The sequence below is a fragment of the Coregonus clupeaformis genome, unplaced genomic scaffold (assembly GCF_020615455.1).
Source record: "Coregonus clupeaformis isolate EN_2021a unplaced genomic scaffold, ASM2061545v1 scaf0013, whole genome shotgun sequence".
NCBI lineage: Eukaryota > Metazoa > Chordata > Actinopteri > Salmoniformes > Salmonidae > Coregonus > Coregonus clupeaformis.
The window spans coordinates 397,285-424,397 of NW_025533468.1; the positions used below are offsets into that span (position 1 = coordinate 397,285).

The 27,113-nt window shown below is 41.6% G+C and overlaps 1 protein-coding gene across 1 annotated transcript in view; it reads left to right on the top strand.

The window, feature by feature from the left end:
- Nucleotides 1–866: 866 nt before the first annotated feature.
- The window catches only part of LOC121546265 (ras-related and estrogen-regulated growth inhibitor), a 47,173-nt gene continuing 20,926 nt past the window's right edge, over nucleotides 867–27,113 (top strand). The window contains exons 1-2 of the mRNA XM_041857432.1: nucleotides 867–1,101; nucleotides 5,172–5,336. Of these exons, the coding sequence (XP_041713366.1) occupies nucleotides 5,276–5,336 (61 nt within the window). The 5' untranslated portion in view covers nucleotides 867–1,101; nucleotides 5,172–5,275. The remainder of the gene's footprint in view (nucleotides 1,102–5,171; nucleotides 5,337–27,113) is intronic.

Below are 27,113 nucleotides of genomic sequence, written 5' to 3' on the forward strand. Positions count from 1 at the left end.
GGCTAAAAGCTTGCTTTCAGTGGGATGCGTATATTTTGGGGGGGCAGTTTGAGCACCTGCCCCTCCAAAGGTCTGTGCATGGCCCTGCTCATATGGTTCCACAGTTATTGTATCTCAATATAAAGCTGGAATTCTGACCAACAGGGTTGCTCTCTGTATCGCCAGTCTGGTGGACTTTGGAGAAAAGGTTCCTCTCATCCAAACTGACTCACTGTGTATCAGGGAAGGTGAAAAATATAAAATAGCCCTCTTTTTCTCACAAACTGCACAACAGATCTCAAATGGAATGAAGGCCACCTTATTTACAAAGCCTTTATCAACTGTTTATACAAAAAAAATTAAGCAAAGGTAACTAAGGATTCTGATAAGAAATCATAGGAAAGGTCAATGGACATTTCCTCTCAGACCTCTAAATGTTAAAATCCATCCAACCTCAGTAAGATCAACCTTATCCAAATAGTGTGCACATAACAATATCACATACTTTATATCTTTAAAATCTGATTATCTGACTAAGATTGCTGCATTTATTTGGTGATGTGATCAAATTAGGCTACAGAGGGAGCGAGAGAGAGACTACGCTCTTGCACTTGCACACAATCTCCGTCTTGAATTAGTAATCAATCATGACTTCCAATACAATACCATGATAGATCAATTGATTATTCAAATAACATTGTAACCTAATGACATATTTGTTCACCTTTTGAGTGTAGCATACGGTGTGTTTTATTTCATTTTACTGACGGTAGAGGGCCCCCGGCTTCCATCTGCAACAGATGCAACGGTATGCAGCGCGCCAATGTGCTACCAAAAACTAAAGTTCAGCAGCTCCACTCCGTGTCTTGCAGCTGACCATCGTTTGGAGATACCTTGACAGTGCGTGTGATTGACCACAGTTCAGTTTGCTTTGATCAGAGGACAAGTAGATGTGTTCACCTTGCGCTCCTAAGACTCTTCGGAACGCTGGGTCCGAATCTGTTGGATTCGAGTCAAGACATCGCCTCTCCTTGTCACAAGCTGTAGAAACATTGAACTTTTTTGTTCCTCCATCGCAGCTGTTTTCAGAACAAGGATTGTTTTACGTTGGCCAGTCGTTTGGTGAGTCGAGCATTTATTATGAGATGAAGATTTCTTGTTTCTGTATGGAATGTCGTTGGTCGCCAAAAGTAACCTAACTGAAGGCACCTGGTTGTTCATAGGGGCAACATTAAATTAGTGCTAATACTGTAAAAACGACTAAATAAGTCAGCTTAGTTTATTTTATTTCATATCTATTTCTCATTATTTTTCTGAAGTAATTATGCAGTCTCCCTTTCGATTTCCACACCCGTTTTGTTCCACATCAATAGCATGTCAATGTCAACTAATGATGTGACACATCTACCTACCTGTTGCCAACAACTATGATATATTTTCTACGGTTCATATTGGAAAGGAACAAATTATTAAAGCACACCGTCACGTGCGGCAGCCTAGTGGTTAGTGTTGGGCTAGTACCCAACCGAAATGTCGCCGGTTCGAATACCCGAGCCGACAAAAGTGAAATCTGTCGCTGTGCCCTTGGGCAAGGCACTTAACCCTAATTTGATCTAGGGGCAGTGTACTACTATGGCAGACCCTGTAAAACACAGTTCACTGCACCTATCTGGTGTATGTGACAATAAAACATATATATACTAAAGAAAGGTCCAAAAACATTAACAATGGAACAAATGCATCCCATTATATTTGCAAATAGAACTGGATTTATATTATATATGTAGGTCTATTAAAATGCTCAAGAAAAGACATTTCATGAGAGCAACATTACTTGAAGCTACACATTGTTTATACTATAAAAACATAAACAATGGAGTAAACATAGTTTTCTGTGTGGTTATGATAAGGCAAGACCAGTGTAGTAAGCCCAATAAGGTATTTATAAGTCATATTCTTCCAAAACAATGGGTATATCATTAATTGAAGCAACTAGAAATGTTACATGCTGTGGCTTTAATGTACAAGATGGACTAATATGTCAGATACCCCCATCGCCTGTGCAAGCCAAGCAGTGAGAATTATCACATTGCTGCTCATTTCGCATTCATGTCATCTAAGACTTGAGCTGGCTGTGTGGAGTGTTGTGTAACAGGTCTGATCTTCTCAGAGCACACACACACACACCCTCAGAGTAGGGTTCGCACAGGATTGGCGAGGGGACTGCCAAGAGGCAGCCACTGCTTTATACCATAAGCTCAATGTAACAGAATGAAATAATGGCATTTTCAATGTGGTCTTTCAATGTGTAGCCTATGATGTGCCCTTCAGCTTACCATCTGGAAAGATTGGAATGTTCTTTTATTATATTGTCCAGGCAGGGTGCAGCCTACTGAAATACACACAATTAGGGTTTAGCCTTTTCAACAGCTTCTTCAACAGAAATGGAAAAGTGAACATTGAATTACATCTCTTTGCTAATGTCATTTGCCACATTGACTCTGATAAACAGTGCATTTATAAACAGTGCACACATCAGACGGGTGTTTAGTGTCCCTTTTGGAAAAGCTGTGGTTTTTGGAGGTCTTTCTTTAGCGTGTGGTGCACTATGCTCAAAGCACTCACTCAGGTCTCCACCCAGGGTTTGGAAGCATGCAGCCTGTAATCTGTCTACTGAAGTAACTACGACACCACCCACATTCACTGCTGACTCAACTTTTAAATGACATAAATGGCACTGGGGACTGGGCATGGGCACAGAGCTCTGGCTTTGACGTGGAAAGAAAAATAAATGTGCTGATTTGGAATGTTTAGACAAGGTCTCGAGTGTACAGCCCTCACATGAAATGCCAGCACGTTTAATTTTCCTCGTCCTCGCTTTTAACAGGCTTTGATGGTGTTTTCTTAAGCGATGGATCTTAAAGTAGTGTAGAACACAGTTTTACAATGCAGGTAATGCACCTATCGCCCACCCCTCTCTCTCTCTCTCTCTTTTCTCTTTCTTTCTCTCACACACACCCATACAGTATGCTCAGATCTAACTATTGCCCAAAGCAGGATTCGTTATTCTTTTTAAACTACAGATGTGTTCAATTTGTCACCAAGTCTGCCCCGGCCTCGTTCCCCCCTGACCACTTAGCAGCCACTTAACCCAATCCATCACAGGCCTTATTGAGACTATTCATCTGGCCTCCCCTTTAGCAGATGTTATTGGATTACAGATCGAGTGTGGGCCTTTGGGGGAAACCTGTGGCACATGTAGTTGAGCCAATGAATGGCCATGGAAGTGACACTGACGTTAGCAGGGCAAGGGAGTTAAGGGAGGGATTCCTCCTCCCCCTCCTCTTCACCTTGGGTCTACTTGACCAAGGTGGGTGTGTGCTCGGAAGAGCTCTAGCCTCACGGATGGGGATTGTGTTTTAAATGTTGTTGTAACGTTGTGATAGGTGTGTCCCCAAAGCGAGACAGCCGTTGGAGCCAGACAGATAGACCGGGGTGTTCCAGTCTAGAACCTTCAGCTTCCCTTAGAGAGAGAGAGAGAACACACTGCAGCCCCTGGTGCAGCAGCATAGAGCTGTATAAACCCAGAGTGGTGGTGTGGCCTCAGACTAAGGTCTCCTGGTTTATTGGGTCTGGATGGGGAAGTGGAGGGATAGATGAGGGGATGACTTCAGCGATGTTGACTGAGTCACTCGTTTGCCACTCGAACCCCTATGGGAGGCTAGGACAGGGCACAGACGATGCACAATCATACCATATAAGGGCTCAATTTGAGAGTGAAGGCTAGGAGAGTACTGTGTGACTGTACACAACAAGACAGTGAGGGAGTGGGTGGTATTGAGGGATGGCTGTCGATGGCACCAGTGCCAGGGTCGGAGAAAGATTGTGATTGGCTAATGGGAGGTGATTCACCACACTTTGTGACCTCAGCCAACCTGGTGTCAAATAAACAATGGCTGTCTCTCAAATGGCACTGTATTCCCTATATAGTGTACAGGGCCCATATGCTCTAGTCAAAAGAGGTGCGCTACATATGGAATAGGGTGCCATTTGGAACGCAGCCAATTTCACTCAGTATATATGGTGTACTGAGCAGCACCCATTTTCTAAATGAGGAAAAAAAAAACATCAGCGCTAAAACATCATTGGAGCTGCCAGCCCAGGACTTAGACATACATTTGCACTATGTGTTAATTAAACAGTGTTTATTTCTCTAGTTGAAGAGAAAATGTGCAATCGTTTCCAGTCATTCTTCATAAAAAGGGGAAGCAATGTACTATGCGTGATGTTTAGAGTTTATTTCTGTCAGTTATCTTCAGCGCCAGCAGCTGGTTTCTAGCTAAACAGATTAGTGCAGAATTGACTGTTATTTAGAGCACAGAATCATTTTCTTTATTTCTGAATGAATATTTCAGAAGACTGCCCTCCAACATATGCTCTCTCTCACACACACCAGCTCAGATACGAATGCACCAGCTAACAGCCTGCCACGCAAATAAAAGGAGTATGTGACTCATGTCAGCGGTGATGCTGTTGCCCGCGGTAACGCTTTTGCAGATGGGCCTCATCCATCACTTCAGTAGGTGTGAGCCTGTGTGTGTGTGTGTCAAGGCTAAGCCATTGATAAAAAGGAGCCACAGCACCCTGACACATTCACAGCTTCTCAGAGAGATTCACTTAGCCTCTCCCTCCCTAGTGATATGGAGCTCCTTCATACAATAAGACAATATCAGAATGATGAACTGCCTGTCAGAATGAGGATAACCAGAAAGACCTGCAGCCACCTGTTCCCCTGAGCCAAAATGGCTTCCAGAGCATTGAGGGTCTTTTAATTAGAACTCCATTGAGAGCCATTTGACAGCCTCAAAATAAATGACAACTGGGTTCTCATTATAAAGAAAACAGAGAACACAACACTTATACCCATTATACATTTATTTAATGCATTAGACAAAATGCTTTTCTCAGATCCAGAGACCTCATCCCACATAAACTGGATGACCTCGAATCGCGTGCCTTTTCCATTTTTACGACTCACTGCCTTGAAAATCGTATATCAAAGGCTTCTCGCCTGTCATTTCCCATAGCTTCAGATAGCTTCAGATCGCAGCAGGAAATACCTCTAAGTTGATTTGTGACAAGCTGTTTCATATTAAAGCCTTAATCCCGTATTTGATGGTTTGCTATCCCAGCTCCCGTGTCCGGAACTGAGGATGGGTCGCTGATCCCGGAACCCGCAGTGTGATCTATCAGCTCTGTGATTGGTTCATTCTGTTTCCGGTCGCTACCTGCTGCCATGGCGAAGAGCCCAGAGGTGAAGCTGGCGGTTTTCGGACGAGCAGGAGTGGGTAAATCAGGTAGGAGGACCACTATCTGTCTGTCTGTCTGCTTGCCTCCCTGCCTGTCCGTCCGCTGTACAGTACAGTATGTGCCTAATGCCTATCTGTTGGAATGTCTACATGATTTTCTGTCTGTTTCTCTCTGTCTGTCTTCCGGATGTCTGTCTTTCCATGTTTGTGTCATTCTATCTGTTCATCTATTATAATAATAATATGCCATTTAGCAGACGCTTTTATCCAAAGCGACTTACAGTCATGCGTGCATACATTTTTTTGTGTATGGGTGGTCCCGGGGTTCGAACCCACTACCTTGGCGTTACAAGCGCCGTGCTCTACCAGCTGAGCTACAGAGGACCACCTATTGGAGTGAGTCAGTGAGATATGGCTTGTGGGCTTATTTCTGTTAGAAGTGCGGTATTTGTTTTAGTTCCCATGTTTCAATGATGTTTACACAAGAAACAATCTACTAAATCAACCGCTGATTGTTGATCTGGCCTGAAGTACCCTTACTTTACCCAAGCCAATTCAACACATTCTGAATCATCATTACAAACTGGCAAAGCGTTCCTGTATAGCCTAATGCACATGTCAAATGGGGCACTGTATTTAGTATGCTGTTTAGTATGATGTCTGCAGTAGCTGACAAGATAATGAAGAGCATATGTCTCTTGCATGGTACAAATGAAGACAGATTGCTCTCCATGGCGTTGGAAAATATTTATTTGAATGTTATCCATGTTTAATAATCCCATTATGTAACTCTGATGTCTGTTAAGGTCAAATCAGGGACTGTTTTGGAAACTGCAGTAAGATGCCAAATGATTCCACGATAACCCATATAGTACTGTAAGGACTGTACAGGCAGGCAGCAGGGTGTACTTTGAAATTGACATGTATTATTAACCACTAATAGGTCATGTGGAATAAGGAATACAATTTCTATAAAAGGGAAGTATGAGTGTTACAGCCCAGCCCTGTATATTGCAAGACTTCACACACATTGTCCTCTTATTACAGACAAACTCAGCTGGCGGTCTGGGTCCGGACCCAGAGAACGGTCAATATAGACCGAACGTCATCTCATTTAGGTATATAAAAGTCAATCAATTATTTTTAGACCGCTTTCAAAAATCACCCGGGCGCTGCGGCCTCTCTAACTCAGCAACCTCTCTTTCTTTTTCTCTCTCGAAACAACACCCACCTCTACTAGTGCCCAATCCAATCCAATTACGCGGTTATATGCAAATACAAGAGGCCACGTCTTATCCAATCACATCAATGCAAATATCCTCTGCGGAACCTTGGGACAAATAGGCAGAAAGAAACAGAAAGATTTGACCGCGGTTCAACTGTTAATATCGCAGATAGGAGCTTAGTTAACAGTATCTTTGTTAATATGGCTTGTTAAATTTTTTTATAATGTTACGCCGAAAACCGTATATTCAAAGACGAGTAGACGGAAAAGTAATTCTTCCCACAACCAGCACAAAACCAATGTGCCTGATATGCAGCGAGCCCTTGTGAAAAAGTGCCAATGTTAAGCACCGTTATGACACCAAACATAGTAATTTCGATCAGACATATCCCCTGAACACGGACGTGAGAACAAACAAGATTAACCAACTCAAATCCCAATACGAGAGGTCCAACAAAGTCCTTGTCAATTCTCTGACAGCCCAACAACGTGCAATGGAGTGTTCACTGACGATAGCCTGGGTTTTTGGAAAACACAAACTTTTTCAGATGCTGAGATGGTCAAAGTAAGCATGTGTGAAGCTGCTGACAACTTGCTTGAAGGTAACCAAAAAGATGAGATCAGGGAAAAGATCCAACAGATCCCACTGTCACATTCCACAGCAGTGAGAACTGAAATATTAGCTGAAGATTTGATTTCACAACTTGATGAGGCCATTCAGAATGCACCATGCATTTCATTAGCTGTGGATGAATCAACACTGATAATGCATAGCTTCTGGTGTTTGTCAGATTGTATAATGAAACAAAGAAGGAATTCTGTTAGGCACACACGCAGGGAGAGGATATCCATGAGACCATCAAAGGGATGCTGTGTTGAGCAGTTAACAAAGAAACAGGTACTCCTATATGCTTAATTTAGTTATTTATGTAACTTTAGTTGTGATACAAACGTTGGGCTATATGTTTTGATTTTTAAAACATTCTAAGGCTGCATGATGAGACTCTAATGATGATTTGAAAAAAAGTTGCATGAAAGGTATGAGCTCTGCTTTGTTTTTTGTGCAGTCTGCACACACTTCATCAGTCTCTCATTCACAATTTGACAAGCACTTGATAATGCCTCGAATTTCCAGGTGGCAAATATATCATTCATAAGTGATAGGCTAATATTGTCACACATCAGACTATTCTTGATTTAATCTTGTCTTTACATATACTAAATAATATATATGTACAATTTGTTTTGATTTAGAATGGACCATTATCATTTACCTGTCTCGAAACAGGGGCAGGGGAAAAAATCTATGCACTTCAATAGCGAATGGAGGACGCTATTTCCTTGGTTCATTTTCATGCCATTCTGTTGTAAAGAGAAGCAATGTGCTTAACATTAGGAAAGTTGAGAAATAAATATGGTAGGCCTAGCTTATAGAAAGGTGATAGGATCCTCTTCTTTTTAATAGAGGCCATCACTCTGTTTTCTCAAGCAATTGCATAGCCTATAGAAATGTTGCACAACATGAACTCATGGGCTCTCATGAAGTGTTTGATTAGATTTTCGATTAAATTTGCAGTGATGTTAGAGGGACAATAGAGTGCTGAGTACCAGGCAGTTAGCAAGTTTGGTAGGCTTCTAATGACCATCAGCAGCATCAGATTTAGGAGAAACCTAATTACCGTGACTAAACAGTCACGAGGAATTTGGCTGCCATCATGAGTTGTGACTGTCGGTGTGACGGTAATACGGTCACCGTAACAGCCCTAGTCCTGTGTGCCAGTCTGGGAAAATAGTATTCTGAGGTCATGACAACGATGATGAAATTGATAAACTTTTTGAGAGCAACATCATCCCTATAACACCGCCTGCTACGAGGCTTTCTGACAGAGGCCAATGCCATTTTTGATTACTTACTACTGCACAACAATATCAGATTGCTCAGCAAAAGCAGGGTTATGGAACACTTTTGGGCCATTTGGGAGGAAATCAAAGTTTTCTTATCAGAGCAAAAGAGTGACAAGGCAACTCAGTTTTCTGAGTTTTTGAAAGATGAGGAGAAGATGGAAACTGTTGCATTTTATACAGACATTACATCACACCTTAATCAACAATGTTAAGCTGCAGAGACAGGACAACAGTGTGTGATATGATAACAACAGTCCAGGCTTTCCAGAAGAAATTTGAATGATCAAGAATGATCTCCAGGGAGAACTTGTCTACTTCCCCAATCTTCTGGTGCAAACGCAGGGAGACTAAGATGTTCCCAACCATGTGGATTTCATCCAGAAGCTGATGGATAACTTCAAGGCTCGCTTTGATGACTTCACTGTTGGAAGATAACTGCTGCTGCTCATCACAAATGTGACAAAGTTGTTAGAAGAAGCAAAACAGATCTTCAGATAGGTAGATGTTGCATCACTGCAAATGGAGTTGATTGAGCTGCTAGAAAGTGTGGCTTTGAAGGAGCAGGCTGGTGATTGTGACCCTGTCTCTTTCTGGGGAAAGATGGTGCCTGCAGCTGATGTCCTGCTCTCAAGAAACTGGCTCTATACATCCTGACCATGTTTGGCTCCACATACAGCTGTGAATCAGCCTTCTCCACAATGAATTTTATTAAAAACAAATACTGCACCAGGCTCACCAATGAACACCTGCACCAGTTTCTCAGAGTTGCTCTCACACCATTTGTGCCAAAGTTCAAAGCATTGGCAGAAGACAGAAAGTGCAATTTCTCTCATTGATGCAAGGGCAAGGCCCAGAGTGGCTTTTACATGAATATTGCATGGTCCACAGTGACTTTCTGAGCATTCAGATTATAATTTTTGTTCAACTCTCCTTTGTTCTCCAGAAAACATGCACTTTATTTAATGTAAATATTATTTAATAATTCAAGGCCCATGTACAATGGTTCACAGTGCACTTTTTGCATAGACAACTGTGAAACCACTTTTGTTCTTCAGCAATGTTGATGCAACGATGCACATGTTTACATTCAAAAGAAAGAAGTTGTAATTCATCCAAATGTATCTTATTTTCTCATTTTTAATGTATTTAATGTACATTTTATATAACATGTTTTCTAAGTCGTAGACGACTATGTTTGTTACTACGCTGTACCACAGCGCCAATAAAGGACAATATCCATCCAGACATTTGCCACCTAGGAAATTTGTGTGACTGGACCTAAGATATTTACTTCTGATAATGATGTATGACCACAGAAACAAATATTCAAAACCACATGACTTTCAACACATTACTCCTAATAAATGAGAGAGAAGTATTACTCTCCGGCACAGTGTACTGATAAAATGAGGAAAAGGGGGTGAGGAGACATTTAGGCTAGCAGCTTTGTGGTGTATCAGGCACCAGTTTGTAAAACATTTTCCTTTGATGACTCAATCCAAACTTGAAAGAAGAGGTCAGACGTATCAGTATGGTTCTCAAAAGTCCAGCCGTTGCAATTCTGAGACTGACGTCTTTGACCAAAGAGTGTGCGGATGGCAGCTGAAAATTGGTGACAGCCGCCTCCAATGTCAATTACAAGAGAAAGTCACTGCCTAGTGAAAGGAATATGACGAACCATTGGCACTTGGCCAAAGCTAAGTGCTTTTGCAAATTTTCGGTACAATTCTGCAGATTCCGATGTCAATTATACCCAGCTATGATCCCAACTCTTCAAGCGAGTAGAGGAAGATACACTGTACATGTTGTGTTTTTCAACCGTATAGGCTTACTTACATCCAGCAAGAAAGGGGTTATCAGTGGATGAGGAGAGAGTTTGAGTCAGAGAGAAGGTGGGTGTGATTGCTTTCGGAGAATTTATCGGTAGCCTGGTTAAACTGACAGAACCACTGCAGTGTTTCCCGGAAGCTAAGACCTGGAGCTTAATTGCAAATTGACACTTGCATTAAGGATTGTAGGGTTAGAGTAGAAAGTGCAGTAGCCCATTACTCTTCTGACAATCTACACTGACCCACACACATGCATGCACGGGCGCTCTTGTAGGCTCTGCCCTCATTTATGTGCTCTCTTACACCTGGAGCTGCATGGCAAATGGTGCAGGAACACAAGGAAAGCACAAAGAACAATGCCCAAGGACAAGTAAGCCATTCCCCCTCTGAGGGGCCAAAATGTATCTCTCCTTTACAGTATCCAGAGGATTGACTATTGAATGTGTGATAGATACCAGACATGGATACTATAGAATAATACTATCTTAAACTTGTCCCCTAAAGAGGACTCTGAAGCTATCTATATGCATGTATGATCTCTGTGGTAACTTGTATCTGTACAGGGTGAACTTTAAATTACTCTATGCAAAGGGGTTTTTATTGTCCTCTCAGGAATTCTGAGTTATTTACATTGGTCTTATCCCCCACACAAGCCTTTAAATGCTGTGACACCGTTTGGAGATTGAGCCTGGTAGTCAGGTTACTGTAAACTTGGTATTGTTTCATTGGTCAATGGTGGTTGGTTTTGGGTTGAAAGGTTACACCTTCAGATGTTATAAATGGAATTAAAAGCCTTTGTTCTCTCTCTTCTCCTGTAACCAGTCCATGGAGGAAGGTTGTATGATCAATTCTCATTTCCTAGGCTTTTAGGCATCTCTTTGTTCATGCTTTGTCTTGTAAGTTAACCTTAGGATCTATATGCCTAGAATAATGCTTTTGTTAATGTCAGCATTGCCATACACTTATATTTAGAATTCAATTTTCAAACTTTTCTTAATTGACTTACTGTAACTCAACTATAGTCTCTTGCATATTGCTAAATAATCTTTATGGAGTCAGATAAACATTTTAATAGGTTAATTGCCTATTCTTATTATGAGTCGCATGTGAGGTATATAATACATGTGTATATACAGTGGGGAAAAAAAGTATTTAGTCAGCCACCAATTGTGCATGTTCTTCCACTTAAAAAGATGAGAGAGGCCTGTAATTTTCATCATAGGTACACGTCAACTATGACAGACAAATTGAGAAAAATAAATCCAGAAAACCACATTATATGAATTTAAATGAATACATTTGCAAATTATGGTGGAAAATAAGTATTTGGTCACCTACAAACAAGCAAGATTTCTGGCTCTCACAGACCTGTAACACTCTTCTTTAAGAGGCTCCTCTGTCCTCCACTCGTTACCTGTATTAATGGCACCTGTTTGAACTTGTTATCAGTATAAAAGACACCTGTCCACAACCTCAAACAGTCACACTCCAAACTCCACTATGGCCAAGACTAAAGAGCTGTCAAAGGACACCAGAAACAAAATTGTAGACCTGCACCAGGCTGGGAAGACTGAATCTGCAATAGGTAAGCAGCTTGGTTTGAAGAAATCAACTGTGGGAGCAATTATTAGGAAATGGAAGACATACAAGACCACTGATAATCTCCCTCGATCTGGGGCTCCACGCAAGATCTCACCCCGTGGGGTCAAAATGATCACAAGAACGGTGAGCAAAAATCCCAGAACCACACGGGGAGACCTAGTGAATGACCTGCAGAGAGCTGGGACCAAAGTAACAAAGCCTACCATCAGTAACACACTACGCCGCCAGGGACTCAAATCCTGCAGTGCCAGACGTGTCCCCCTGCTTAAGCCAGTACATGTCCAGGCCCGTCTGAAGTTTGCTATAGTGCATCTGGATGATCCAGAAGAGGATTGGGAGAATGTCATATGGTCAGATGAAACCAAAATATAACTTTTTGGTAAAAACTCAACTCGTCGTGTTTGGAGGACAAAGAATTCTGAGTTGCATCCAAAGAACACCATACCTACTGTGAAGCATGGGGGTGGAAACATCATGCTTTGGGGCTGTTTTTCTGCAAAGGGACCAGGACGACTGATCCGTGTAAAGGAAAGAATGAATGGGGCCATGTATCGTGAGATTTTGAGTGAAAACCTCCTTCCATCAGCAAGGGCATTGAAGATGAAACGTGGCTGGGTCTTTTAGCATGACAATGATCCCAAACACACCACCCGGGCAATGAAGGAGTGGCTTCGTAAGAAGCATTTCAAGGTCCTGGAGTGGCCTAGCCAGTCTCCAGATCTCAACCCCATAGAAAATCTTTGGAGGGAGTTGAAAGTCCGTGTCGCCCAGCGACAGCCCCAAAACATCACTGCTCTAGAGGAGATCTACATGGAGGAATGGGCCAAAATACCAGCAACAGTGTGTGAAAACCTTGTGAAGACTTACAGAAAACGTTTGACCTGTGTCATTGCCAACAAAGGGTATATAACAAAGTATTGAGAAACTTTTGTTATTGACCAAATACTTATTTTCCACCATAATTTGCAAATCAATTCATAAAAAATCCTACAATGTGATTTTCTTGATTTTTTTTTCTCATTTTGTCTGTCATAGTTGACGTGTACCTATGATGAAAATTACAGGCCTCTCTCATCTTTTTATTGGGAGAACTTGCACAATTGGTGGCTGACTAAATACTTTTTTTCCCCACTGTATGATAAATATTACCACACTCACACACTTGAAAGGGGATGATTCATTTAGTTGTCTCTTCAATAAGTTGTTCCTAACATAGATTCTCGATGGGGTGCATAACATCAGATTACTCAGACCTCTTTCAGGTCTCACGAATATGGCTGTTGTTTATGATGACGATAGTCAGGATAACATGCACAGAACGCACATCCCACAGACTATACGGATACAGGGTACGTGGAATAGCATGTGAAGTCCCGTGTAGCTCAGTTGGTAGAGCATGGCGTTTGCAACGGCAGGGTTGTGGGTTCGTTTCCCACGGGGGACCTGTATGATAAAAAAAAAAAAATGAACTCACTACTGTAAGTCGCTCTGGATAAGAGCGTTTGCTAAATGACTAAAATCTAAAATGTAAATGTAAGACGTAGGCCTTTTTTAATTTTCTTCATATACATAAAAGGTACTTTATTAGAGTTATTGCAGTATGAATTGGCACAAAAACATTCTGGCTTCAGTGCAAACCTGTCGCCCCCTTCCTCAAAAGGAATCTCATTACATTGGAGTACACAGTACATCTTCTGCCTGTGTCTCCAATAGATTGTTGTGATTTTCAGACCGTCAGCATCACCTCCTTTTCCCATTTGGAGTGTTTCCTTCTTGGCCTCCTGGAGACAGGGTGATATTAATGGGATCTATTTCTGTAGGAGAACGGGAGCGTGACTGCATGTTAACGTTACACACGCACAATCACTGGGTTGTTGGCCAGCAGAAAACATTTACCATCATAATCAGAAGATTGGTTGGTTCAGGGAAAGGGATGTTTCCTGGCTTGAGGAGGATGGTGTGTGTACGTGTTTGTGAGACTTGGTTGGTTTGGATTGGTTGGTAAAAAAAAAATCTTACACACACAGAGACCAGGGTTATAAAAAAAAGCAGAGTATTGTCTACCCCTGATTGGTTGGTTCAGGGAATGGCAAGGGACATTTCTTGGCTTGAGAACGGTGTCTGTTTGTGAGACTTGGTTTTGATTGGTTGGAGAGATGTCTTGACCTCCTTAGACACACATAGACCCAGGTCTAATAAAGCAACAGAGTATATTGACAGACTGTATGGATGGAGTCTGTTCCAGCACTTCTCAGGCTTTGGTTTATTGACTCACTGGAGAGATGCTGGAGTCTGGAGATGCTATTTGGCAAACACACACATACAAACTGGCACACACACAAACTGGCACACACACACTCTTGTGTGATGTGAGGTGTCAGCGTGGCTCCAGCAGCATTTTGTTTTTATTTGGGAGTCTAAATAAAGTGGAAACAAAGTTTATTGAGTGCGAAATGTGGTCCCATAAAAGGGCCCGTCTGCTAGCTCCCCAAACATCCTGCCTCTCTCTCCCTCCGCTTCCTCCATCCCTGCCTGACGGAGAAGAAAAGATAACTATAATAAAGTATCCTGTCCGCTGCTCTCCTCTTCTCCTCTCAGCCCAGAAATACTGCTGTTTATGGTTTCCAACCCAACGCCTCAAGACCATGAATCAGCTTAATGCAAGTGTCTCGTTAAAGAGATATGTATACAGTCTTTCATGCCGAAAGGGCAAAAGAAACTGGCAGGTGTTGCTGCCCCGAAGATGGACGTTCACCATATTTCAGGTGGATATATTATAGACCACACAGTCTGTTGCTCAGCACTGAGTGTGTGTTATTTTGTTGTAGTCAGATTTTTTATGACATTCTGGGAACAGGACCCCCCCCACAGGTTAATGTTAATACACGCACGTACATACACACACCAACACATACACACACGCACACACAGAATAACTACTTGAATACTTTTAATACAGTTTTAATAACCAAAGTACTTTGGAGGGTACACTGGATAGAATGGGCATATGGTCTATAGCCAGTTACACTGATGAAAACATGGGCAACCAAATAACATGCCAGCTCTGCTCAGTCAACTGAGAACAAGCAAATTGCTGTCATCAGGGAAGGCAAAAATCGCCAAACAGAAGAAGACTAACTTTTCTAAATTATTATTACACAAGTAACTTCCCGAGACGGCTAGTCTTGAAAGTAATGGCATTTTTTTCACCTTCTCTTTCATAATCCTCCCTGAACAACCAAGGCCAATTAACAGATAGCAGAAGCTCTAATCCTGATAAAAATGGAGGCAGCTAATATGTGTATGTTAGTGTTTCTCAAGGCCTGTATTTAGCTATTAAAGGACACAGATAACCTTATTGATTGACAGTCAATTGAATTGAGTTAGTGTAGAATTGTTTCTGAACAGGATAAAAGAGAATGGGTATGCACTGATCCATCTCAAATCATTTGTGATGTACTTGAAGGGTGAATCCTAACTTCTGCTTAAGTCAAATTTCCCTTAGATTCCCCATTGACATCAATGCATGACTAAGTGAACATTTCACTTCAGTGGAAGTTAGGATTCACCCCATAGCTAGGGCTGTTACGGTGAGCATCTTACCGCCACACCGGCAGTTACGAGTCATGAACGCAGTCAAATTCCACGTGACCGTTTAGTCACGGTAACTAGGCTTCGCCAAGCTCTGATGCTGCTGATGGTCATTAGTAGCCTACCAAACTTGCTAACTGCCTGGTACTCAGCACTCTATTGTCCCTCTAATCACTCTGACATCACTGCAAATGTAATCGAAAATCTAATCAAACAGTTCATGAGAGCCCATGAGCTCATGTTGCACAACATTTCTATAGGCTATGCAATTGCGTGAGAAAACAGAGTTTTGATGGCCTCTATTAAAAAGAGGAGGATCCCATCAGCTTTCTATAGGCTAGGCCTACTATATTTATTTCTCAACTTTCCTAATATTAAGCACATTGCTTCACTATGTAAGTGCATAGATTACATGTATATTTTTTCTCCTGCCCCTGTTCCGAGAGAGGTGCATGATAATGGTCCATTCTAAATCAAAACTAATTTCACACACATATTATTTAGTATGTGTAGAGACAAAATTAAACTAAGAATAGTCTGATGGGTGACAATATTAGCCTATCATTTGTGAATGATGTATTATCACTTGTGAATGATGCCCAGCGTGTGCAGTAAGGCAAGAAACAGTGTATGCCTTTTTTTGCGACTTTTTCAAATCATAGTCACTACCTCCTGAGTGGCGCAGTGGTCTAAGGCACTGCATCGCAGTGCTAACTGTGCCACTAGAGATCCTGGTTCGAATCCAGGCTCTGTCGCAGCCGGCCGCGACCGGGAGACTCATGGGCGGCGCACAATTGGCCCAGCGTTGTCCAGGGTAGGGGAGGGAATGGCCGGCAGGGATGTAGCTCAGTTGATAGAGCATGGCGTTTGCAACGCCAGGGTTGTGGGTTCGATTCCCACGGGGGGCCAGTATAAAAAAAATATGTATTCACTAACTGTAAGTCGCTCTGGATAAGAGCGTCTGCTAAATGACTTAAATGTAATGTAATGATATAGTCACACACCTCATTTAGCCTATCCTATAGGTTGATAAGATAAGTGGCCAAATAACTTCTTAAAATTAAGCACATTAATCAGCTTTACAACCGGTGTAGAGCCTAACTGGTATACATAGGCGGCGTTTGAGTTTCAAGTTTGGGGAAGATCATTTTCACCATAAAAATCCACCTTTATAATAAAGCATTACATGCATAGTCGTATTTGCGGTCACTTTTGAGAATGTTGTTTTCCCGCTAATTGATTGCATTTTGGAACATTCGTGCTTTATCCTACTGTCATGTGCACATTGCTGCGTGATTAGAATGTTTCGGGCAAACTTCTAAAACCGAGAGGCGAGCCAAGTTCATGAAAGGTTTTCAGTGAGATGTACCCGATACATGTTGGCATGGCTACAGAATACAGTGCAATGCTGATCCATGTAATATGTTTACGCAACTTATGCATACAGTATGTTATCTAGGCATTTAGATTTAGAGGCTAAAAGAGATGAGAGGGTGGTTATGGGAAATGTGTGAAATTGCACATGGCACGCACTGGGAATTGGCACGCTGGTCTGTTTATTAAATTGCGTGTTTTCCAGAACCCTGACAAACCAAGCAAATTAATGCATTATTTATGTCATTATGTCTAACCATCGCTTCATCATTTGATCATGTGGTCTTTATCTCACTTGGAAAAACCCTAAACCCTACACAGATCATACAAACACTGAGTGTACGAAGTACTGTAAGTAAATTCTATCTCTGAGTGTTGTTGCTAAAGGACTGAGATTTACAGTAGTCCTACAAATGTGACACATTGATTGACTACACAGGTAACTTGAGTTCAGACTGACATGCTACATAAGCTTTTAGAATGTGAAGAACATTTCTTAGAAGGTGTTGGTATTCTGACCCACTCACACCACTCCTGTTCTGTAGATTTACAGCCAGAGTGATCTGTAGCATAGACAGGGAGTAAATATTCTACAGTAGCCTATTTTCCAGTCCGAGGGCTTAGTGCAAGATATCATTCGCAGGCTATGGGTTTTTAAGGCCATCCATTAATAACGTAAGACATTGCATTGTAAGATATGAATTATATAGGTACTTGTTTAGCTTCATAGGTTCCTCAAGGGCTTGCAAATTGCCTGTCTGCTGGTGAAAAACTCAAACAAAATCTTAGGAAACAGGATCCTGCTATTCCTTTGGTAAGCAAGTAAAACCAATAGACTGTACTGTATGAGTCTACACAGACTGTCAGTGTTCCTTCTGTCACCTTTTTCTCCTCAGTAAGTAAAGGGACTAAGCCTGCCAGCTAACATTACCATCAGTCATTTGTCCTGATAAGAGATTGATTTGGTGAGACCAAATGGGCCAAAGAATAGGAGAAGTGAAAAAGAGAAGTGATGGGAAATTATTTAGGGTTAGACAGGCGGAATGAGGGTAGGTGGGTGTAGTCAGCCTGTCGGGTGGTGTTTGTTTACAATGCTGAGTGTTAAGAAACTGAGAGGGGAACGCTACTGCAGGTGTGGCCAGGTAATACAGATCTGGCACAGTGTGTGTGTGTGCGCGCGTGCATGGTTAGACAGATCTGATCACAATCAGATCACAATGTGTCTTTTAATCGTCTACACCTGTCCAAAAAATGTAAGCACAATCAGAATGTGGACAAGATCAGGACAAAGGGTTAGCACCAGGTATAAACAGGGCTTACAGTATATGTATGCTTGCCACATGTTGGCACACATCGACAATTCCAACAGCATCTCCTCTCCTCTTTCCTCCCTCCCTTCCTTCCTCTTGCTCTCTCTCTCTCTCTCTCTCTGAACGTATTATCTCCACCCCAGAGCATCCTTTTGTCCCCACAGTGGAACAGGAAGTCCTCTGCGCTTACCTCTATTTGAGTCGTCATGTCAAAAGACCTTGCTTTTCTTCCGTCTACCTCAGTGTCCACACACACTTTCACTAAACCCACTGATCTAGCTCCTATTCGTCTCTCTCTCTCTGGAGCAATTGCGTCGCAGGAAGATGGGCTCTTGGTCCATGGTTTATTTATTTATTAACCTATTTATGTATTATTTAGACCATGCACTCTAAAATGCTCTCCCAGATGATTTGTCCATAGGTCTTCCTACTCCCCGCTCCCTCGCCCATGCCTTGCTCGCCCCCAGTTCGTCACATGTTCTCCATGCCGCAGGTCTCCTTAGTGGCGAGTGAGTCATCGTTAGCAATTATTTCCCTTTTAACAACCTTCCCTGCTGTGTCTCATGAGATTAGGACAGCTTTTAAAATTTAATGGTGGATCTATTAAGCATTTTCTTGTTGCTTTCTTTTGCTTTTTAAGACGCAGGGCTTGTGAGGAAACGCTCAGGTTAATGTATTTTTAGTTTTCCTGTGGCACCCTTTTGGCAAACTGAGTGGCTGTGAATGGCTGAGTTCCTAAGTGGATCTGTCCACCCTCTCAATAACACACAACACACCCTCTAATGCTGGTCTTCAGATGGACACAACACCCTCTAATGCTGGTCTTCAGATGGACACAACACCCTCTAATGCTGGTCTTCAGATGGACACTACACACCCTCTAATGCTGGTCTTCAGATGGACACAACACACCCTCTAATGCTGGTCTTCAGATGGACACAACACACTCTAATGCTACACTCTTAAAAAAAAAAAAAAAGACTGGCTGTCCCCATAGGAGAACCCTTTTTGGTTCCAGGTCAAACTCTTTTGGGTTCCATGTAGAAGCCTCTGGGGAAATTGTTTGAAATGGAACCCAATAGGGTTCTACTCATAGCATAATGCAGAACATAAATATTTTAAGTCCTGTGTAACACAAGACAAAATCATATGTTTATGCAATTATTCATTATCCGTAGTAGAGTTTAGCCAAAAATAACATCTGGTTAAATGTAGGAATAGTTGAGCAATAGAACACCCACTTTGTTTTTTAGGTATTTTATCTTTAAAGTGTTCATAAAGTGATATCTAAGCTAAAGTATTTTTTTAAAGAAATAAACAATTCCATTCCTAGTCATCCATTCCCTATGAAGTCATCCATTTAGTAACCTCCATGTCACAGATAATATTCAAACTCAGATTAGCTCCATGACTCTCAAATATCTTACACAATGTCAAATCATGTGTACTTGCTTCCTGATTCATTTAAAGAGGTAACCACAGGAAATCTCCCACCATCACCTGGGAGACACGTGAGCCAGGGTGAATACGAGTAGAACCCCATTGTTCATTGGCCAGATTAGCGAGAGATCCAATGGAATAACAGAAACCTTACGCCCTTCCCAGAGTCTCAAACGACAATATCGGGTTTTGGTCCTTTGCACCCTTAGAAAAGTGAGAAATCGTACTCTCCGAAGTGTCCTACTTTACGCTGCCGTAGGGGCCAGGAGTGAAAGGCGGCTTTCTTTCTCAACCCCCCCCCCCCCATTGTTTGTATGTTTATAAAGAGCTGTAACACATACAAAGTGGCGTGACACTGGTCAGACCCTCCTTCGGGGGAACTCTCAGTCATTCAAAGTAAATGAGAAGCTTTCATATACAGCAACCTGTTTAATTCAATCAAAAGCAATCCATCCCCATTGACCTCCATAATCCTTTAGTCCCATAAAGATGTATTGAGAAGAGATTAGTTTGATTTGACTGAACAAGTGAGTAATTACACACCCATTTAAGGATATGTATACTACAATTAGGGATGAGGTGTATCAGGTCGAATAGATTGCATAGTTATTTTTCATGTCCCATGGCTACATTAACATCATTCTGTGCATTTAGCACTTCTCTAATAGGCCTACATGCTGTGATCAAACAGGAACGATATAGCTCGAGGCCTGTGAGGTTGTGACTTAACTCGAGAGGGTTCGTTTAGAGGTAAACCCATAATCACCAGCTAATGCAGAGATGGCATGGTTTATCTTTGCCTCTTCTGTGACCTCTACTGTATATGGAAAAGTACAGAGGTAGTGTATATTTATCTATAGTGTACGTCTGCACTCTTACAGTACATATATGCCCTATTTTCTAGACTGGTCAGGTTCTGATTGCAGCTGATAGAGCCAAACCTTCGGCATTGACTATCCTCCCATTGAAGAACACATGCCCAAAAAAATTACAAAATGATCTGGCTTTCATTTGAATACTGATATTGTCCATAATGTTGTAAAACATTCCTCTCATCTGTGATCGACTGTCTGCTTTGGGTTGCTGTGTCTGTCACGCTGAGTGTGGTGCATTCGATTGGATCATTTTCTGTCCCTTCCTCTGATGAAGTTCAGGAAGCGTAGGTGTTGGTCTCCCTCTCTGAATTATACCAAGTTTTGGTTTTTGCTAGCTATCTAGCTTTGTTCAGTTCAACAGATGCGAGCGCCAAATTATGTAGGCACGCCCAAAGCTTACCCACACACCATGTTCAGGCAATACGCATGCACAAAATATGTCAGGAACGGCCGCACGCGTCAACGATTTGAATGGATGGGAAGGAAGGTATGAACACCCTGGCGCCTTTATGAGGTTTTGGTGCCGTTTTAGCTAATTTTATGCATACAAAACATCATTAGATAACAAAAAAGAATGTCAGTTTTTATTTGGCATTTCATAACATATTTTTTATTAGATTATACACACACCCTGACTGCACATCACTGGTGTGTGTAAACAAACACAGCATTTAAATGATGTGCCAGTTTTGGAGGCAGGCTGTTCACACTGCTATTTAAAGGGAGGTATTAATTTTCCCCAGCTGCAGCTTTCAGGGGGGACATTCTGTGATTCATGATGGTTTTAAAATTAAAGAATGGATTTGTTTATCTTAGTGTTGTGACATTGTGCAGAGGTTTGTAGTAACAGAGGTCATTTATTTGTTCTGTTTTTGGAAGATGATTGGTATCAGAGTCCGGGGAAATGGCAAAGAGGCAGTACATTACACAGAGTCATGAACAAATTTGTGTTGTGTTTGCACTTGATAGGATTGGCACTTCTTCTGTAAATGTTAGGCCTACAAATTAAGCATTGTATGAAATGAGAGATTAATAAAATATCAATCACCTACCCTAATTTCTCATCTCTTTGGAGTTTGGATAACTGTTTGGGGCATAGCACATTGTCATTATATTTGTTTGGGCCCCTAGTAAGTTATAGTGTACACGTTCTTATCACAAAACCAGGGACATGATACCCACTAATGAGCAGAGAGGCCCTAGAAAGGAAAGTGTTGACTCATGCAAATACAGCACTACAGTTAATTGGCAATAATGATTTACATAATAATCTAAATAACAATCTTCTTACTAGGCCTACAGACCATAATTGGCGCTGCCAACGACATTTTGCAAAGATGTAGCCTATCATGGAAGTAATCCATCCTCCATCCGATGAAACTCTAGACTTAACAAGTTCCTTTGGCGTATCAATTTCCGTTTATCTAGCAACGTTGTAGTTGTTGTCCCTTCAAATCTTGTTTATCAATGGCTCTGGAGAGCCTTGTTACCCAGGGAACACAAACATGCCCATGAGAGCGTCTGGCGGTGAAAGGGGCTCTGGGAAAACATCCGCTGGACGCTGAGACTGACACAGAGCCGTGACCTCGTGTTCACAGGAAGTGACCAGAGTATTTATTTTCAGCATGGCTCGAGTCGGTCCTGACTACTGCAGTCTATGACGTTGGAAAGGCTTGCTAACTGAGCTGTCACTTTATCGCTATGTGCATCTGTGTGTTGCCCTTATACCCACAATTACAGTATAATTTGTCTAACTCTATTGAATAAAGAAAAAAGCCTTGAGTGCCGCTAATGTATCTCCAACTGCTCTTTACAATATAAAGATCAATCCAGTTCACCTTGTTAAAATGCCTGCTACATATAACTCAAGCTGTATATAAAGAGGCAGACAGAACAAAGTGTTTAAGTAGTTGTAGCTACATGCCGTTTCTCAAGAATAAGACGGTATTTTCTGCAGATCAGATTTGATCAATGGGATATTCCAACTCAAACCGCCTTTTGCCACTGCACCTACTGTCAAAGACAAATGACTGGTGAGATAGGATTGGGCAATGGGAAAACAAGTATGTATGAAAACACACACCTCCTACTCTGTTACTCCTTTTACTAAATAGACAGTTATTTGATTTCCACCAGCCCTGGTTCCTGTGTAGGGCAGATCTGCTGGACAACAGCAATCAATCGTCATGGTGATCGCTGTAAGATCTATGGGGCGTGGCCTACATGCACCCCATAATGCCATAATTGATCAAAAAATCCATTTGTCACATGAGAGGAGGGGGAATGTCACGAGGCGGCCACATGAAGTGAATGACTCATTGGACCTGCACTGTAGCCAATAAGCTTTATTTTTCATCATTACATACAGTCATGTCCTCAGCTGTGCCAAATAATACATTTGTTTCCATGGTTGTGACCCCATACATTTTAAATTGCTTTAAGAACACATTTTATTTGGGTTTTATATAGTTGAGTGGAGGAACACTGTTTCTTTTGTGGAGGAGTTCACTATAAGAGATTGGTGACCGGCATACATGTTACATACAAGTTACATGTTGTCAGTCAGTCAACATTTCAATGGAGCAGCAGTGAGATGATAGGATAGTGTGTAGAGGAATGCAATTAAAACTACCCAAACAGCCACTCCAGTTAATGATTTACTTCAGCTTTGATTGGATCTCAGCGCAAGGCCAGTTAATGTAAACCATGACAAAGCAATGTCCCAAATGGACCTGCAACAAGCATGACAGCTCTGTAGTCATAAAACATCAATAACTGAATGAAAGATTAATATCAAACAGAGGGGGGAAATTATTTGAACTGTGGAGGCGTAGCCTGGTAAAACCAGACTGAACACTGCACTCAAGTTCAGTCAGGTTTAACCAGGCTACTGTAGACTACCCACCAGACAGAGATTAGGTCTTCATGGGAGAGAGGAACCTCACAGCAGTTTTTGTGACCCCGGAAGGCAAGCTGGAACCCTGGGGCCGTGGGGTGTCTGTCTGGTGGCTGTGGCGGAATCAATAGTGGCCTATCAATAAATAACACTGCCACTGGTCTAGAACAAGGTCTTGGGAGCTGCTAATTGCTTCTGCTTTGTTTGTTATCAGATGGACATTCTCCCTCTGATGTTATAAAGGTAATTAGTTCACCCCGAGACAAAAGGAACCTGTTGCTAATCACCTCCCATGGTTGCTATGTTGACTCGGGACAGCAAACTTAAAGGTCCTCCTCTCTCTGTTTGTCTTGGGCCCATAGAGTAGGAGTGCTGATCTAGGATCAGTTTAGCCTTTTAGATCATAATTAATAAGATTACATGGACAGAGGGGACCTTATCCTAGCACTCCTACTCAGATGCTTTGGCCCAGGTTATAAAAACAGGTAGTTTCTTTTTGATCCTTGCCTAGGCTACATGTTGAGTCAATTCTCGAACAAGTCTGGGCTTGTTTTGTTTTTCAGTTTTAATGTGAAATCTGCCATGATCATCTTCTTTCCCAAGGCTCAGCTATTGATCTTAACGACAGCCCAGTTGTAACAGGCCACAGTCCTCGCTCCTCGGAGGCTATTGATCTAGTAGTCAGTGTGTCAGACAGATAGTCACTTGACATTGTGTAGCAGCCGCGGCACCATTCAGATGGGGGAGGATTAAGCTGTTTTCCCTTGGCCTGTGCTAATAGAACACAGGTTTATAAGAGCTTTATCATCTACTGAAACACAGCCTGGCAGGAAAAGAGTGGAGTAGCCATTATTGTGTTTTTGAGCCCTGCACCATGTTTTTCAGTAAGCTTGTAGTTTTAGACTAGGACTGATAAGAGACCTTTACAATAACACACTCTTGCTTTTGAAGGAGCTCTTATGGAAGGAAGCACATTTATCTGTAAAAGCTCTACTTATCTAGGAATTCAGCCGAAGCCTTTGGAGCATTTCGAGTCTGGTTCAATTTGAACAGCACGGACATCAGATATTGTATGTTACCTGGAACAAGGCTTCACACTCCATTGCTTGTTCTTTCCACCTGAAAAAGGCACAACTACTTTGACCTAGATGGTCACCGGGGAATTTCAGGCGAACAAGAGAAGAAGAAAAATGGGTCTGTAGCCTAGTTGGACAGCTCTGGCTACCTGCTCTCCAAAATGACAAATGATCTTGTGCTCTGCATTGAGGTTGGTCTGGGACTAATTGCTAGTTGCATGACTCTAGCTGCTGTTTGAGTTTACTTTAACCACATTAGTGGCTAAATGTGTTGCTTCCAAGCAGAACCGAAGTAAGTCAAACAAGGTATTGAAAAGCCCAATTTAGTGAAGAACCACTCAATTGGAATGTATCACATTCCAATCCTAAAACTGGGGGGGGGGACAGAAATGCAATTTCAAAATGTGGGGGGGACATGTCCGTCCCCAGTGAAAGTTGCGCCCCTGATAAAAATAGATGGTCAGTTTCACAATTCATGTTGGTGAAATAACAAATAGTGAAACCTACGATTGAAGTAAGGGACAGATCGACATTTACTGGGGGAGAATTGGTCCAAAAAAGGGGACGGTTGTCAAACCTTTCTTTTTTCTTTTGGGAGGGTTGTGTATTTTTTGTGGGGGGCACAGGGGAGGGTAATGGGTTTTTCTCATAAACAATGGCTTGACTTACTTTTGATATTACCCTAATCAAGTTTAGAAACGTTTGTGAAGGTTTGGTATAGTGTGGCTATTATTAAGCTTTAGCTACTGCAGGCCTTTGATATGAAGGCAGTGCGCCTGGCGCTCCAACCGACTCCGACAGTTGAACTTGAGGTGAGGAAGAATGTTTCAGGCCAAGACAACACAGGAGTGGCTTCGGGACAAGTCTCTGAATGTCCTTGAGTGGCCCAGCCAGAGCCCGGACTTTTCAGGTCTCTGGAGAGACCTGAAAATAGCTGTGCAGTGATGCTCCCCATCCAACCTGACAGAGCTTGAGAGGATCTGCAGAGAAGAATGGGAGAAACTCCCCTGATACAGGTGTGCCAAGCTTGTAACGTCATACCCAAGAAGACTTGAGGCTGTAATCGCTGCCAAAGGTGCTTCAACAAAGTACCGAGTAAAGGGTCTGAATACTTATGTAAATGTAATATTTAAGTTTTTTCTAAAAACCTGTTTTTGTTTTGTCATTATGGGGTATTGTGTGTAGATGGATTAAAACAATTTAATCAACTTTAGAATAAGGATGTAACGTAACAAAATGTGGAAAAGTGAAGGGGTCTGAATACTTTCTGAATGCACTGTATAGCAGGCGCAGTAGCCATCTGACATAAAGAAATGCATGTCGGTGTCGTAGCATGCCACCACCATATCTCTATCTCTCTGGGGTTAGGCCTAAGCTTCTCTTCCTTTATATATCAAATCAAATCAAATTTTATTTGTCACATGCCGAATACAACAGGTGTAGACCTTACCGTGAAATGCTTACTTACAAGCCCTTAATCAACAATACAGTTTTAAGAAAATAGTTTAGTTTATTTAGTAAATATTTTCTAAAGTACAAAAAATAAATATATATATATATATATATAATAATAAAAAGTTACACAATAAAATAACAATAATGAGGCTATATACAGGGGGTATCGGTACCGAGTCAATGTGCGGGGGTACATTTTAGTCAAGGTAATTTGTACATGTAGGGAGGGGTAATGTGACTATGCAGCAGTATATACAGTACCAGTCAAAAGTTTGGACACACCTTCTCATTCCAGGGTTTCTCTTCATTTTTAATATTTTCTACATTGTAGAATAATAGTGAAGACACCAAACTATGAAATAACACATATGGAATCATGTAGTAACCCAAAAAGTGTTAAACAAATCAACATTTATTTTATATTTGAGATTCTTCACAGTAGCCACCCTTTGCCTTGGTGACAGCTTTGCACACTCTGGTAAATTAAAATCTTCCCTGTCACGTTGTCCGGCGCCAAATTTTCCTAAAAGAAACTCTGAAATGGCATATTGTTTTTATGAAGATTTTAGAATATTCACATGAAAATCTGTCGCTAATTGGAAGGAAACCTAGCTATAGACACCCTAAAGACTCTGGCAAGTGCGCTAGTCCAGTGTCATTTTGATTATGCCTACACATCATGATTCACCAGCAGCCCCAAACATCTAAAGAATAAGCTACCAGCCAAACATGCTTGTAAGAATTGTACTTAAACTCCCCCTTAATACTCATCTAGAGGTTGAGCATTTTTTAGTCGGTATCCCTGTAATGTCTATCTATGTAATTGTATATGTATTTATGTTAAAAATAGGGAAACAATGGAAATAAGTCCCCGACTTTATTGTGCAATCCCAGTCACTTAAAATAATATTTGTGTGTGTATATATGTAAATAAAATCAAGCAATCAATCCAAACTGTGCAGTGGCCAATTTGATGAATGGAAAGAGTCATCTGTTACAAAACACCAAAAAGATAAATGACATTCGATGATTGTTAAGCTTTCGATACTGGGTAAACCTACAAGATAGGGAGGGATGTATTTTCTGTTTGTCCAGATTGACATAGTCTATTTATTGTGGTGTTGAAAACGCAAACTATGATATTGAAGTGCCCGAAGTCGGTATGTTTATTGGTTGTGTGGCGCATTGGCACAGAAACCTGTTGGTGGAAAATTTGTTGCATATATTTTATATAATTATAAATATGG